Raw genomic sequence first — 15664 nt, forward strand, 5'->3', positions numbered from 1 at the left:
ATCACAAATACCTAAGCTTTTTAGCCATTGTCTGACTTCTTCAGCACTGTGTGTCCTGGAATTTCAGGGCTGTCACTCAGTTTGTCTCCTCCTGTCATACCCATACATCAGTCAGAGAGCTGGGATTGTTCAGCCTTGGGAAGGGAAGACTCTGGGGAGACCTTACTGCAGCCTTTCAATACTTAAAGGAGGCCTGGGAGAATGATAGATACAGACTTCTAAACAAGGCCTGTTGTGACAGGGCAAGGGGTGATGGTTTTAAACTAAGAAGGGAGATTTAGACTAGATCTAAAGAAGAAATTTTTTTTACATTGAGTACAGTGAAACACAGGAAAAGCTTGCCCAGATGGGTGGCAGAAGCCTCACCCAGAAGCATTTCAGGTCTAGTTGAGGATGTCTAGTTAAACATCTTCCTTACAAGGAGAGACTGAGGGAGCTGGAGCTCTTCAGTTTGGAGGAGACTGAGGGGTGACCTCAATCATGTTTATCAATGTGTAAAGGGTGAATGCCAGGAGGATGGAGTCAGGCTTTTCCTGGCAATGCCTGATGACAACGCAGTGGGTGGAAACTGAGACATAGGAAGTTGCATGTACACATGAGGAGGAATTTTTCCCCTTTGACGGTGATAGAACACTGGAACAGGCTGCCTGGGTGGTTGTGGAGTTTCCCTCTCTGGAGATTAAAGACCTGCCTGGATGTATCTGTGTGATCTGGTCTAGGTGATCCTGCTCTAGCAGTGGGGGATTGACTGGATGATCTTTCGAGGTCACTTCCAGTCCCTGACGTGGTTCGGTGGTTCTAAGACTGAAGAGCTTGATGCAGGCAGTGATTACTAGTTGTGAAATGCAAAGTGTAGTGTACGAGTTGAGATGGAGAACTTCTTAGTTTGGTCATTGTGCTCCCTCTAGTGACTCAGCTGAAAATGAGCGTTTTCTTTCCTGCAGGAGGCATTAACGAGGAGCTCAGCTCTTCAGTGAGACGGGGAGGATGTACAGTAATTTTAGGGGTTGTTTACATGTTCTGGAGAACAACTCCTACGAGGAGTCGCTGAGGGAACTTGGGGCTATTTAGCCTACAAATAAAGGAGGCTGAGAGGAGGCTTTATTGCTCTCTACAACTCCCTGAAAGGAGGCTGTAGAGAGGTAGGCACAGATCTCTTCTCACAACTAATGGCAGAACAAGAGGGAATGGCCTCAAGCTATGGCAGGGGAGGTTTAGACTGCATGTTAGGAAATTAAGTTTATCAGGCACTGGAAGGGGCTGCCCAGGCAGGTGGTTGAATTGCCATCTCTGAACATGTTTAAAAGCCGTATGGATATGGTGCTTGGGGACATGGTGTAGTGACAGACTTAGTGGAGTGGGCAAATGAGTGGACTGGATGATCTCAAGAGGTCCTTTCTGATTCTATGACATGATTTGGGGAAAAAAGAAGGTAAGCCTTATCTTTGTGGTTAGAAGATGTGAAAATCTAGATGCATGCAGAAGTGATTAGAGGATAATGTAAATGTTAGAATATACAAAAGGAAACTAAATTAGTTTTTTTTTTCCTCTTAAATGCTTCTGAAGTTTTCTCCATTCATGATTTCTTCCTGCTGTTGTTGATGATGTTGGAACAAGTGTCACTACATAAATAGGGAAGGGCTAACTTAGATCTTCTGAGTATTTTTCCTAGAATTGGACATTTGCAGTTGAAAGAGTGAAAATCAAATAGACAGTTACAGAGATGAAGCAGTAAAGGAGCAAGAACTTCTTTTAGAAGAGAAGAACATAATTTTTAGGCATATAAAGCATTTGTCTATTGTATAACAGAGTTTATGGAAGGAGTGAAAGTAAGCCATGTTACACCCCCCCCCCCGCCAAGTCACGTTCTTTAGGGTGACTTACAATTGTATGTCACTGCCGTATATATGTTGTCTTGCAGGAAGGGAGTCTATGACTTTGAAAACTCAGACTCTTCAAGTCACGAAAAGGTAAAGTAGAGACTGAAGTTGTTAGGAGATATGCTGAGGTCCCAGCTTAGCAGCAGAGAGTGGGAACTGGAAGCAGGAGATACCTCCACAGCAGAGTGTGGACACAGTGTTAGAGCAAACCAGCCAACTGGGGATCTGAGGTCCCAGTATTTCTCTCTGGTGCTACACATGGAAATACTTTGTGGGATAAGAAGAGTACTTATCACTTCTTAATTCTTGTGGTGGGTACTAAACCAGGAATTGGAGTTGTTGCTTGAGTCTGGGCTTTGTGATCAAAGCTGACCTCTGTTGGCATTTTACTGACTGCTGAAAGCAGGTTGCTGAGCATCCTTCACTTTGTCAGGCCTCATCAGAAGAGACTGAAATCCCTTTTGAACCATGCTCGGCATGCTGAGAGTCCCTGGTTAGAGCCAGTCACTGCAAAACTTCTGCTGGGTGTTCACCTTGACCTATATTTGCAGATATCTAGAGAAATTGAATGAAAATGAGTTCCTCTGCTTTGAAATTTGAACAGTGTGAGTTTTCCCAGGAAGCTGAAAGCTTGCTTCTGATGGTTTGCACCATACACATCCTTTGACTTTCAGCCTTTTCTGTGGTGTTGGTGCTGTCACTACTGCCTGCTAATTCAAGGTGCCAAATGACACCCTGGAGTTTTGGTACCAGCTGGACAAGGTCCAGTCCTTGCTACTGCCACTGGGTGTCAGCATAAACTCTGCTTTTTAGCACCCTGTTCGGCGTCCCAGAAGCCCTGTCCAGATGATGTCCAGCCTGCATCTACAGCACACTGCTATTAGCAGTGTTAGTGCTTAAAGCAACACTTCTTGTGATGTTTCATCTTAAAATAAGTGTTATTGATAAAGCAAGGGAAAGAGAGAGTAGCTCTATTTAAGAAGACAAATGTTTGCCTGTTATAATTTATGACACTCCTCTGGCCCTTTTGAGTCCTGATAACATGTAGGTTCTGTAGATTGTTTTATAGGGCAATGGAGCGACGAGACAAATACCTCTTTCTGTTTCAGGTTACTGAAGCCAAACAAAAGATTCTTGGCCAGAAAATCTCTTCACAAAATCAGAGGTACACACACTATGAACAAAAAGGAGTTAATAATCTTAAACTTGTTTAAGTTGGCATCAAAAAGGCTATGTGATGTTACTAGCAAAATAGTTTCTGTCTTAGCTGCCACAGAACATGTGGATGCTAATGATGCTGATATTTAAACTACCTGAGAATGTGAGAGTTACTAATGGGAATAATGACACCTGTCCACGTTGACAATAGATTGCATTGTGTTGGAAGGGACCTTTTAAAGGTCATCTATTCCTCCTGCAATAAGCAGAGACATCTTCAACTTAAGTTGCTCAGTTCCTTGCACAACCTGACCTGGAATATTTCCATGGATGGGATTTTTGCTGCCTCTCTGGGAAACCCGTGCCAGAGTTTTGCCATCCTTGGTGTAAAAGATCTTCTCTTTCTATCTAGACTAAATCTTGTTTTGTTTAGTTTAAACCCATCACCTTTTGTCCTGTCACATCAGATCCTGCTAAAAAGTCTGTCCCCATCTTTCTTTCAGGCCCCATTTAAGTACTGAAAGGCCACGGTAAGGCCTCCCGTAATAAGTCCAGTGAAGTCCGATAAGGCTAATTCTTATTAAACATTTCCCTTTCCTGCTTATGTGCCTGAATAACTGATATAATCTAAAAGAAATGCTTAAACCCTCTGCTTTGCCTTGGCCACCTACAGTTACAGCTGCCAGGGACTTGCCACCTCTCATTTCTTCTGAAGGTGCTGAGTTTCAGGATTTTTAACTGCTACTTTGAGAAACCAATGAAAGAATCAAAAGCTGGCAAAGAATAGAGTGGTTAGGGTTGGAAGGAACCTTTAAAGGTCATCTATTCTAGACTCCCTGCAGTGAGTGGGACATCTTCAACTAGAGCGGGTTGCTCAGAGCCCCTTCTGGTATGGAATGTGTCCTGTACATTAATAGTGTGGTGGTCCTGTTCATCTCTTGAGGAGCCCTGCCACTGCTCTTTGGCTGTACCCTTTCTGTGCTACTGTGATGTGCAATCACAGAATGTGCTAGTGTAACTCAGGCTTTTGTGGGTTACTTAGCAGGACTTCTGAAACAAGAAACAAGGATGAGGAACCCAAGAATCTCAAGAGAAGCCTGGTAAGTCATGTGTATTTGGATAGACTCCTGTATCTTTCAGTTGCACCCTTAAATACAGTGAAGTTTAAGGCTTATCTAGCGTAGGGGAGCCTCAAGCCTCAAAATGTCCTATTGAAAGCAGTACTTGAGGTGCACCAGGACTGCTAGTCCAGCAAGTGAATGTCAAGGCTTTCATCCTTGCAAGAGTTCTCTACCTGGATGAAGGAGGGAGGAAAGGAAGATGAAGAATGCTGTAAACCCCATGCTGGCAAGGGGCAAACATCTGCTTCTTGGTGTTTATACTCTGGGTTTAACAGTTAAGTGTCTTGAATGTAACAGCTTAAAATAGTTCAGGTGTTGCTCTGTGGGGAGGAAGAAATGGGAAGGCTTCAAGGAGACCTCATGGTAGCCTTCCAGTATCTGAAGGGGGCCTACAGGTGGGCTGGGGAGGGACTATTTACAAGCTCTTGTAATGACAGGATGAGGAGTAATGGGTTTAAACTGTCAGAGAGGAGATTTAAACTAGATGTCAAGAAGAAGTTTTTTACAGTGAGGGTGGTGAAACACTGGCACAGGTTTCTCAAGGAGATTGCGGATGCTCCCTCTTTGGAGGTGTTCAAGGTAAGGTTAGATGAGGCCTTGAGTGACCTGTTCTAGTGGGAGGTGTCCCTGCCTATGGTGAGGGCTTGGAACTGGATGAACTTCGAGGCCTCTTTGAACCTAAACCATTCCATAATTTGGTAATAAATGAAGATGAATGGTTGAAGGACTTCTTAGTGCGTGGAGGGAGCTGAGTGGGACTCACTCTTAATAGTGTCTTCAGTCTGATTACAGGAGGCATCTGTTCTCTGAAAGCAACAGTGAGAACACAAGCCCCAGTCAGAGTGAAAAAAGCTGGATCCTTGACTTTCAGAGGCACTCCTTGCCAAAGTCTCTTGACTATTCCCGAAAAAGACCAAGGGTGAGAAGTAAATTAAAAGGTAAGCTTGGTCCCCTGCTGATATTTAGCTGTGTGGGATGGACTGTACAGAAGATAAGGAAATGGTTGGTGATGGCTTGAGGGGAAAAAAAAATTGGCTGAGTCTTGTCAACTAAGTAGAAAGGAGAAGGCTTGAGGCCAGCAGTGAGGGTTGCCCTGTGGAGGAGGTGCATTGTATAATCTTATGCTCAAAGAACCAGGGTTCTCCTTCCCTCCCAGTAAGCTTACTGGGTTCAGGTGGAAGGGTCATGGCTATCAAAATAGACTGCACTGTGTTTCTGATGAGGAAAGGCTGAAAGACCTGGGGCTTTTTAGCCTGGAGAAGGCTGAAAGGGGGGATCTTCCAGCACCTCCCTGGGCACCTGTTCTGGAGGCTCACCACACTTACAGTGATGAACTTCTTCCTAACATCTAATCTAAATCTCTCCTCTAGCTTGGATCCATTCTCCCTGGTCCTGTTGCTACCTTACACCCTAAAAAGTCCCTCACCAGCTTTTCTGTAGTCCACTTCAGATACTGGAAGGACATAATACAGTCCCCTCAGAGTCTTGTCTTCTCCAGACTGAAAAGCCCCAACTCCTTCAGTCTCTCCTTAAAGGAGAGGCGCTCCAGCCCTGTGATCATTGTCATGGCCCTTCTCTGGATGCACTCCAGCACATCCATATATTTCCTGTAATAGAGGTTCCAGAAGTGGGCACAGTACTCTAGATGGGGGTCTTGTGAGAGCAGTGTAGAGGGGGAGAATCACCTCCCTCAACCTGCTGGCCACATTTCTCTTGGTGCAGCCCAATCTTAGAATGGTTTAAGTAGGAAGGGACCTCAAAGATCATCTAGTTTCAGGCCCCTGCCATAGGCAGGGACACCTCCCACTAGAACAGGTTGCTCAAGGATACAGTTGGCTTTCTGGGCTGCAAGTGTACACTGTCAGCTCATATTGAGCTTCTCATCTACTAGCACTTCTGAGTCCTTCTCTTCAGGGCTGCTGTCAAGCCAGTCACTCTCAAGCTGTTATAATAGTGTTATGGTTAAATTCTTCGTTCTTAAACTGTTCTTGTATCAACCCACAAGCTGGTTGTGTTTGTTTTTTTCACTCTCATCCTTTTGGGAATACAGGAGAAGTGAGCAAGTGGCTGTGTGGTGTTTAGTTGCTAGCTGGGGTTAAACCACAACAGGCACCATCTCACCAGCTTCTGAGACTGCCGTTTTTGGCAGTCACTCTGGATGCAGCAAGTTGTTTACATTTGGATCATTTAGAAGGCCTCTTGTAACTGCCAACAACACTCAAAACTGAGGTTTTTAGCTCTGATGCAAACCTTTAACTGGATAAGACATGTGATTATACTGTCAGTAACCAGGTGAGCTTTTCTCCTTGCAGTGCTTCCAGTGTCTTCCGCAAGTAGCGGCAGTGACTACCAGACAGAGAAGGTAAGGTCATGGTCAGGTGCCCCACAGATTTAAAAGCATCATGTATGCAAGATGTATACAAACAGATAGTAGTTAAAGGGCTGTTGTTGTTCTCAGATATTCTGATGGACAGATTTTGATACAAAATGTTGTTGAGAGTGTTGGCCTACTAGAGACTGAGGAAACAAGGAAGTCTTAGGAAGACATGTGAAATGTCATGGAAAAAAGGGCATGTGAGCCTGAAGTGAGTTGTTCCAGAATTTATTTACCACTAATAGATGGGAAAATCAGTGAGAATTAGCACACTTGGTATGGCACCTGCCTTGCCTGGTGCAAATACCACCCTGTCAGGAATGAGTTCAGCTCCAGGGGATACCAAGAGCTAGGGTTGCTTATCCAAATACCTGTAGAAATCCCAGCTGGGTCCTACCGGGCTATGCCCCCGTGCTGTCCTCTGCATCATATTCTGAAGTGTCTTGAGAAAGCTCATAGTCACCTCTGTGTTTTGCTGGCAGTTTTTAGGGCTTTTATTCCAGGTCCTATGATAGTGCTGAAACTTTATCCATCGATTAAGGGAATGGAACATGTTCCTTACGAGGAGAGGCTGAGGGAGATAGGGCTCTTTAATTTGGAGAAGACGAGACTGAGGGGTGATCTCATTCATGTGTATCAATATGTAAAGGGTGAGTGCCAGGCAGATGGATTCAGGCTTTTCCTGGCAATGCCTGATGACAACACAGTGGGCAATTGGTGGAAGTTGAGACATAGGAAGTTCCATGTAAGTATGAGGAAAAATATTTTCCTTGTGAGGGTGACAGAACACTGGAATAAGCTGCCCAGGGAGGTTGTGAAATCTCCCTCTCTGGAGATATTAAAGACCTGCTTGAATGCATCCCTGTGTGATGTGGTCTAGGTGATCCTGCTATGGCAGGGGAGTTGGACTGGATGAGTTTTCAGCCCCTGGCATTCTGTGATTTTGTTATTCTGATGGTTAAAGGGACATCTCACACATGTATTGATCTCCATCAGTGCTGGAAGAGAGCTTCACTGTTTGCCAAATAAACCAATCAAAACCTTCCTCTCAAAAAAAAAACCAAACCAAAAGCCAACCCCCAAACAACCAAAACCCAAGCAAAATAACCCCAAATTGATAGAAGTAGGGTTTGGGGTTGTAATATTTAGATAAAGTTCATGCTTAGACTTTGTTTTGGTTTCAGAGAAGAGGAGGTTCAGGGAAGACCTGGCTCTCTACAACTACCTGGAAGGAGGTTGTAGCCAGGTGGGAAGTGGTTTGTTCTCCCAAGTAACAAGCAACAGGGTGAAAAGAAACAGCCTCAGGAAACAGGCCTTAGGTTGGACATTAGGAAAAGTGTCTTCCTCTGAAGGATTATCAAGTCCTGGAACAGGTTGCCAGAGAAGTGGTGAGGTCTCCAACCCTGGAGGGATTCAAAAGATGTGTAGATGTGGTGCTGGAGGATGTGGTTTAATAGTGACCTGGCAGTGCTGGATTAGTAGTTGAACTTGATGATCTTTAGAGGTCTTTTCCAATCTTAATGATTCTGTGGTTTAGCAGGAAGCATCAAGGCGAAGAGAACGAAAGGAGATGCTGAGGACAAAAAGCACATCCAGCTCCAAGGCAGCTGATTTACCTACCATGATTCTTGCTGGTATTTCTTTTTAATCTTCTTCCATGCATTAGAGTTGTTTTGACATGTGGCTGTGTGCCTTTGGGATGTTTTAGTTTGTTTGTGTTTCTTTTTTATTCCTTCACATTTCTTCATGAGCATTCTGCTTTGTGACTTGTCTTGTAATGGCCATAAGGGCTGGATATTGTTTGTGAGTGTTCTCTGGATCAGGGAGAACATAAATTTGGACAAGTGAGTGGTGAAGGAATGAACTTAGCTGCCATCTGGAAATAAATCAGCCTTTAGACTGAGTTGGAGCCTCTGTCTATTCTCTGTGTGAAGAAACAAAGGAGAGGGCAATGGTTTGCTTTTTATCTCCATATGTCATTAAACTGAACATTTCTAGGCAATACAGGATTCAATTTTGATTGCCCGTGGCATTTGGCTTCTTTCACACAGATGAAACCCCCTTGGAGCTCGAAGAGCATACACTACCAGAAGATATGCCTGCCAAGGTGAGGAGAAGACCACACAGGTTGAGAACGCAGCTCAGACTCCTCATGATCTGCAGCTGAGCTACTTCATCTCATCTAAACCAAATGCATCATGTCTCTGCCACCATCAGCTAGACAAGTCCCTGACAGCTTGTCTGCAGTGCAGGGTGGATGTTTTCTTATTTTGTTTTTCTTTCCTCCTTAGAAGCTTCACAATGCATCTGGCAAACTGTCAAGAGAAAAACCAAGTGTTGAGTGGAACGACTCAGGTTTGTTAACCTTGAATAATGCAGAAGAGTTGTCATTTTCAGTTAAAGACAAATAAGCATTGAGGGTTTTTGTTTTGTTTTTTTTTTTTTTTTAGAATTTCTGCATAAGAAATATCTTCTGGTTTGTGTATCATGGTATACTATGGTTAGATGTTTTCATACAAATTCCTGAATTCATCACTACTTCTTAAATCTTGTCCTTGATTGCAAGGGTGTTTGTAGTATGTCTGCTTAGAGCTGAGAATACACAAACCAGTGACTTGAGGCACATGAAAACTGATTTTTAATCATTTGAAAGCCCAGGGTAACTTGAATTTAAAATCAAAGTGTCCCTGAAGGTCATTCACTTACATTATACCTAAGAATATAGATGCAGACCATTGTGATCAGCATTTGATAAATAGTGACTGACTTTTTTAATAGAGTGTTCCTTAGGAACTTCAATGAAACTGAGCCTACAATAACTGATTCAAAACTGCAGTACATTTCCTTTGTGATTGGAAGCAAGGAAACTTAAAGTGGAGCAGCAAGGAGCTGTTCTGTTCAATGTTCTCAAATACCAGTGTAGTTCTGAATGTCTTGAAGTTCTTATGGTGATTAGGAATGGAGTAAATGAAGCTTTGGTCTGGATAGAAGCATCCCCTTTTCCATAAGCTCGCTATGATCGTATTCCAAATGTCTCTTGCCTATCTATCACTTTCAGAATATACCTTCACTGCACCAACACATCTGCTTAATTTACAGAATCACAGAATGTTAGGGGCTGGGAGGGACCTTGAAAGTCTAACCCCTTTGCCAGAACAGGATCACCCATGACAGGTCACACAGGATCACATCCAGACAGGTCTTGAATATCTCCAGAGAGGGAGACTGCACAACCCCCTGCTGAGGGTTGAAGATTTAGGTAGAAGATAAATGCTGAGGATTTAATTTTATCGCTGTTCTAGTATGTAGTCTTGTAGATGGAGAGGAGTTGATATTGTGTGAAAGGTTAAGTAGTGTTATGTTCAGAAATTACAGCTGTGATTTTTAACTGCATTTGAACTCTTCCCTTCTGAGCTGTAAACCTACCTCAGTGTGCTCCTCCGACTGCTCCACTTGCTCTATGTGCTCCATCACCTTTATGCTTTCTGCCTTATGAAGGCTACAGAGAAATCATTGGTTAGGTGCAAAGCACTTCCCTGAGTTCAGAAAAGTGGATAGTAAGAAATTTTTTTTTTAGCAAGTTTTCCTTAAAATACACCCTGCAGCCTCCCTTGTTGTGCTCTTAAGGTTTTTCCTGGGTTAAAAGCAATTGTATGGCAGCTCCAGTGAAGCTGCTGAGGAGACAACTAATGGCTGTGGTTAATTTTTCTCCCTCTTCAGTATTTATGTCTTTTTCTTACAGAGCAGCTGAAATTAATTTAGGAACAAATAAACATAAACGGTATGAACTTGGGCTGTAAAAGAGAGTGGAAAGGAGCTGTGGATAAGAGGGTTGTTGTGCTGTGGTGGTTGTTGTTTGTTGGATTTTTAGGGTTGGAGTAGTGGGCCAAGATGTGTACTTGTCTTTATGATGGAGATACGGCAGCTTTGCGGTTATCCACACAGCACTAGCTCCTTCAGCTGCTTCTCACACAGTATTCCTTGCTAGGGCTCAGAATGAAGGCAAAAACACTTTGCTCGTCCTGCTGGGCACACCATTCCTGATAGCACTTCTAGCCTGGTTTTGCTAGGGAAGAGAATGGCTGGTAAAGTCTTGTCACGTCCTACGTAATGCCAGACCCAAAACAGAAGTTGTTTGCGTTTTTGCAAGCGATTCCAGTGGCAGTTTATCCTTGAGTAGCTGTAGGTACTGCCATGTACCTCACTGGCAAAAACAACCCAGTTGTGTTTTGTTTCTAAAAGGTAAGGGAAAACTTCTTTCTTGTGGGGGTGCCAGAGCACTGGAACAGGCTGCCCAGAGAGGTGGTCGAGTTTTTCTCTGGAGAGATTCCAAACTCACTTGGATGTGATCCTGGGCAACCTGCTTTTGGTGACTCTGCTTTTGCAGGAGGGTTGTGCTAAGTGATGCACAGAGGTCCCCTCCAACACCTACTGTTCCCTGAAATGTATTTTATTCTCTTTCTAGCTATATTAACCAGCACTGCCATTAAAAAGCCTAAACTTTCCAGCTGGGAAACAACCAACTCATTCTCTGACACTTACTATGAACCAAGGAAACATTTTGATTCCGAAGGGAAGGAAGAGAAGATCCAAACAGGTAAAGCCTGGTTGGCAGTTAAGGTGAAGTATTTAAATGCCTTCAGCTTTTTTTCTTTTGATGATGATGGTAATCATAGGCAAGTGGAAGATTGAGGAGAGGTATCTGTCAAGAGGAGTATCTTCTCCAAAATGTAGCAGAAGACATGGCTTTTGGTACTGCCATTGGATACCATGTATGTAGAGGTGTGGATAAGAGCATTTGGGTTCCCTAATGATGGTCCACTTGGGAAGCTGCTCAACTTACATACGCAGTTTCTAGTCTTGTTCAGAGCTATGATAATAAAGAAACTTAAAAAAAAGGAAAAAGATTCAGATAATAAACAAAGAAAGAGCGAAACACTGGTAGCTCTGTGTAGGATGGAATTAAGCTTTGCCTGCAGAGAACAGTGACCTGACTCTCTTTTTCACTTGAGCTGTGGTCTTACTTCATTATCTGTAGTATGTTGCTCTTTGGTTAGTATTGTGCCTCTTCTTCCATGGTGCTTTCCAACAAGTCTTTCTCACAGAATCACACAGAATAATAGCATCACTGAGTTGGAAAAGACCATAAGATCATAGAATCCAGCAGTAACCTAACATCTTCTACATAGCTCTTAGAATCTGTTCCTAGGCTCCTCATCCAAACACCTTTTAAATGCTTTCAGAGGTGATGATTCAACCACTTCCCTGGGCAGCCTGTTTCAGTCCCTGATAATCCTTTCAATAAAGAGGTTTTTCTTAATATCCAGCCTAAACCTCTCCTGGGGCAACCTGAGGCTATTTCCTCTCATCCTATTGCTTGTTACCCGATGAGAAGCTACTGGCCCTCACCTCATGACAATCTTTCAGGTAGTCATACAGATTCATGAAGTGTCCCCTCACCCTCCCCTTCTCCAGGCTGAACAACCCAAGCTCCCTCAGCCACTCCTCACGAGACTTGTATTCCTAACACCTCACCAGCCTCATTGCCCTTATTTGGACTCTGGTACCTCAACATCCTCCTTGTAGCAAAGGGCCCCAAACTGAATGCTGTGTTTGAGATGCAACCTCACCAGTGCTGAGTACAGGGGGGCAAATCACTTCCCTGGTCCTGCTGGCCACACTATTCCTGGTACAGGCTGCGATGCTGTTGGTCTTCTTGGCTGCCCAAGCACGCTGTTAGCTCCTATTCAGTCAGCTCATTCTCAGTGCATTTTGTGGTAATTTGCCTTCCTCCCTTGTGAGCTTTAGAAGACCAAGACTGTCATTCTAGCTTTATATCAAATGTTGTTGTTCATGTGAATTATAAACCCTTTAGCAGCAGGAGGGTTTGTATTCTGATTGACCCCTCAGCACAGTGCTAACTGGGTATTTGTTTTCTCCTAGGTCAGGAAATGGTTGATAATGTGGATAATGCATTTTCTCCCAAGGCACTGTATGAAGACTTCACTGGTCCAGGAGTGATTACTGCATTTGAAAACTTCACTGGTCAGCTAAAGAAATTGTTCTGGGTAATGTGCCCTCTCTTTACATTTACACTGTGTATGGCATTTTCTTGTAGGATGTTAGAGGTTGGAAGAGACCTCCAGAGGTCATGGAGTCTAATCCCCCTGCCAGAGCAGGACCATAGAATCTAGCGCAGGTCACACAAGAGCACATCCAGAGAGGTCTTGAAAGTCTCCAGTTTGGATTTCTATATTATTTCTAATTCTCATATAGTTGTAAATGCTTACAAATGTATTGTGTGTGTACACTTGTAAATTTTGCTTTGCTTTAAATACAGTTTCAGCTTACTTCCAGGCCCTCTGAGCTACTCTAGTAAATTTCAATAGTAGAAGGGGGAAGATCCTAACCCACTATAGGTGGAGTATGGGTGAAGCTTCGTTTCTTTTCTGATTGTATGGTATGACCAGGACCTGAAGCAGCATGGGTGGGTAACAAAGAAGTTTGCTGCTGCAAGTTAATGGCTGAAGGAGATCAGATCAGATTTGCAGTATACTGCCCCAGGTGTCACCTCACTTCACTTTAAATCTGACTTGGCGTGATTTCAACTAAACTGAACAGTTGCCCACACAGGGGTTTGTGTTCCAGAGGAAGGTTCTGCAGAGTAGATGTCTAGATTTTGGCCTATGCCATTGCTTGTCCCTAATGGTGTGTCCTGTGGCTAGCACCGGTACAAAAAGATGAAGGCCAGTGCACAGAACACTCTGAGGACTTCAGAGAGGAATGTGTCCACCCTGTTGAATCAGATACATGAATGCAGGTAAGTTGTCTGCTGCTGACTGAAAACAGCTTTGGTTTTGCATGAATTCTGAGTTGTAGATGGATTTATTAATGCAAAGCAAACTTGAATTGAAAACAGTTGATGAAACAAAAGCAGTTGATGAAAGAGTCTTTCACCTGTCTTGTAAACATTGTCAATGTCCACAAATATGTTACAAACCCTCTTGTCACACTTAGTAGCTTCTGTTTCTACTTGTGTTAAGAAAGAAGGCAGACTCTTGATATACTTAATGAAGCAGGGAAGAAGAGAAGAGGTCTGTTACAGAGCCATTTCTGTAGATGATTTCCAAGTTCATGAAATAAGTAAACTTTACAGACAGGGATGAGGCTTTAAGAAGGTCCTTTGGCTTTACATATCGCCAGATTTCTCAGATAGGAGATGGATGGGTTCATTGTAAGAGAAATAGGCACAGCTTAAGACATGAACAAGTCTCTCAGGCCTCTACCTACTACACATTCAGTGTACAGGATTTAGATCAAATGTAGTGTGAAATAATGGCCCTTAAAGTACAAAATCCGTGCTATCAAGAGAATCTCTATAGGTAGAGTTTACTTGTTTAGACACACGGAGAAGCTTGTGTACCCAAAACAAAACCAGAGTACTTTAATTTACAGAGGAAGATAGAGTTGATCCTAGGATTGTTTTGCTTGGAAGAGTTCTTTAAGATCATTCCGAGAGTTAACATAACATTTCCAGGTCTCCACTAAACCATAGCTCTCAGCACTATATCTGCACAGCTTTTAAATAGCTTCAGGGACATGGACTCAATCACTTACCTGGGCAGCCTGTTCCAAGGCTTGACAAGCCTTTCTTAGAAATGAATTTTTCCTAAAGTCCAACCTAAACCTCCTGTTCCAAGTGCGGCTTCACCAGGGCTGAGTACAGGGAGGCAGCAGAGAGAGAGCAGAGTGTGTGGAGGGTAACCTTCTGCCACAGCTGGTGAGGGAGCCAGCTAGGCAAGGCACCCTGCTGAACCTGCTGTTTGTGAACAGAGGAGGACTTGTGGGTGATGAAACAACTAGAGGCTGTCTTGGGCATAGTGATGATGAAATGGTAGAGTTCTCAGTTGTTGGAGAATTGGAGTAGAGTACAGTCAGCAGAGCTGCACATGGCTTGTATGCATGGATGTTTCACTGGGTGGAAAAACTGGCTTGATGTCTGGACCCAAACTGTGGTGGTGAGAGAGCTTAAGTGTGTGTCAGGAATTAATAATTGGTTATGGGAATTATGACTATTAATTTCTGTATGAATATTATATTTTTATTATTAATATTGAAAACGTGGGGATTTGGATTTTTGGTCATCAAGAAGCAATTGCATAGAATTTAACAGTTTAATCAACCAGAACTTGGAAAACAATAGCACAAGAACAGGAAAAATTCTAACTAATGCCTGTGGAGTCTTGGCATTCTCTCCAGCATATACCCACGATGCTTTTGGTCCCTGAGTAAGTCTCCTGTAAGAAAGATGCTTTCAAACTCGCAATGATCCCGGGGTAAAATACAAATATTTCAGGCAGAGGAGGGAGGAGGTGCTGCTAAGCTGCTAGAGTGAGCTTTGTACACCTGTTAACGAGCTGCAAACGAGGAGATGCTCCGTGCAAGGCTGCTGTAGCAAGGCTGCTGTAGCAAGGCTGCTGTAGCAAGGCTGCTGTAGCAAGGCTGCTGTAGCAAGGCTGCTGTAGCAAGGCTGCTGTAGCAAGGCTGCTGTAGCAAGGCTGCTGTAGCAAGGCTGCTGTAGCAAGGCTGCTGTAGCAAGGCTGCTGTAGCAAGGCTGCTGTAGCAAGGCTGCTGTAGCAAGGCGCAGTTTCTAAATCATATACGTATCATATACCCTTTGTATACTTGATTTTGAAATCAAACTGGCCAATAGGCACTAGCACCATTGTTCTGGCCAATGAATTCAAAGCTTTGTGCCTCTTTTGACTGCACAGGCCCGTTGAGGGCAGCACAAGACACCTGACACGAGGTGATAAGCCCCCTAGCCCTTAAGGCTTTGCTGGGGTGAAGGCTTTACTGTTTGCTCATCTACTCACTCCCAGATCCCTGCAAAACAGAAGGAGGAGAGCCAGGGTTAAACCTGCCCTGCAGGATTTATGCCCTACCAGGACAAAGTAGCCGGTCACTGGTGGTGTTCCCCATGGCTCAGTACTGGGGTCACTTCTGTGCGGCACCCAGCACCTGGCCCCCTACAACTGACCTTGGCCAATCAATCCAGCAGAGATGACACTAAAGTTGGGTGGTATTTTTGATGTGCTTGGGGGTAGGAAGGTGCTGCAAATAGATCTGGA

The 15664-nt window shown here is 43.8% G+C and overlaps 1 protein-coding gene across 18 annotated transcripts in view; it reads left to right on the forward strand.

Annotated features, from left to right (window-relative positions):
- SYCP2L (synaptonemal complex protein 2 like) overlaps positions 1-15664 on the forward strand; it is a 36836-nt gene that overhangs the window by 16510 nt on the left and 4662 nt on the right. For 4 of the 18 annotated variants that reach the window (XM_064160902.1, XM_064160899.1, XM_064160915.1 and 1 more), the window contains 11 exons: positions 1922-1970; positions 2990-3045; positions 4081-4138; positions 4932-5097; positions 6472-6521; positions 8071-8167; positions 8585-8640; positions 8825-8888; positions 10999-11130; positions 12477-12601; positions 13259-13353. In XM_064160902.1, the coding sequence (XP_064016972.1) occupies positions 1922-1970; positions 2990-3045; positions 4081-4138; positions 4932-5097; positions 6472-6521; positions 8071-8167; positions 8585-8640; positions 8825-8888; positions 10999-11130; positions 12477-12601; positions 13259-13353 (948 nt within the window). The remainder of the gene's footprint in view (positions 1-1921; positions 1971-2989; positions 3046-4080; positions 4139-4931; positions 5098-6471; positions 6522-8070; positions 8168-8584; positions 8641-8824; positions 8889-10998; positions 11131-12476; positions 12602-13258; positions 13354-15664) is intronic. The other 14 variants (XM_064160905.1, XM_064160917.1, XM_064160909.1 and 11 more) reach the window with 12 other exon arrangements.

The sequence above is a fragment of the Pogoniulus pusillus genome, chromosome 21, assembly GCF_015220805.1.
Source record: "Pogoniulus pusillus isolate bPogPus1 chromosome 21, bPogPus1.pri, whole genome shotgun sequence".
Classification (NCBI taxonomy): Eukaryota; Metazoa; Chordata; class Aves; order Piciformes; family Lybiidae; genus Pogoniulus; species Pogoniulus pusillus.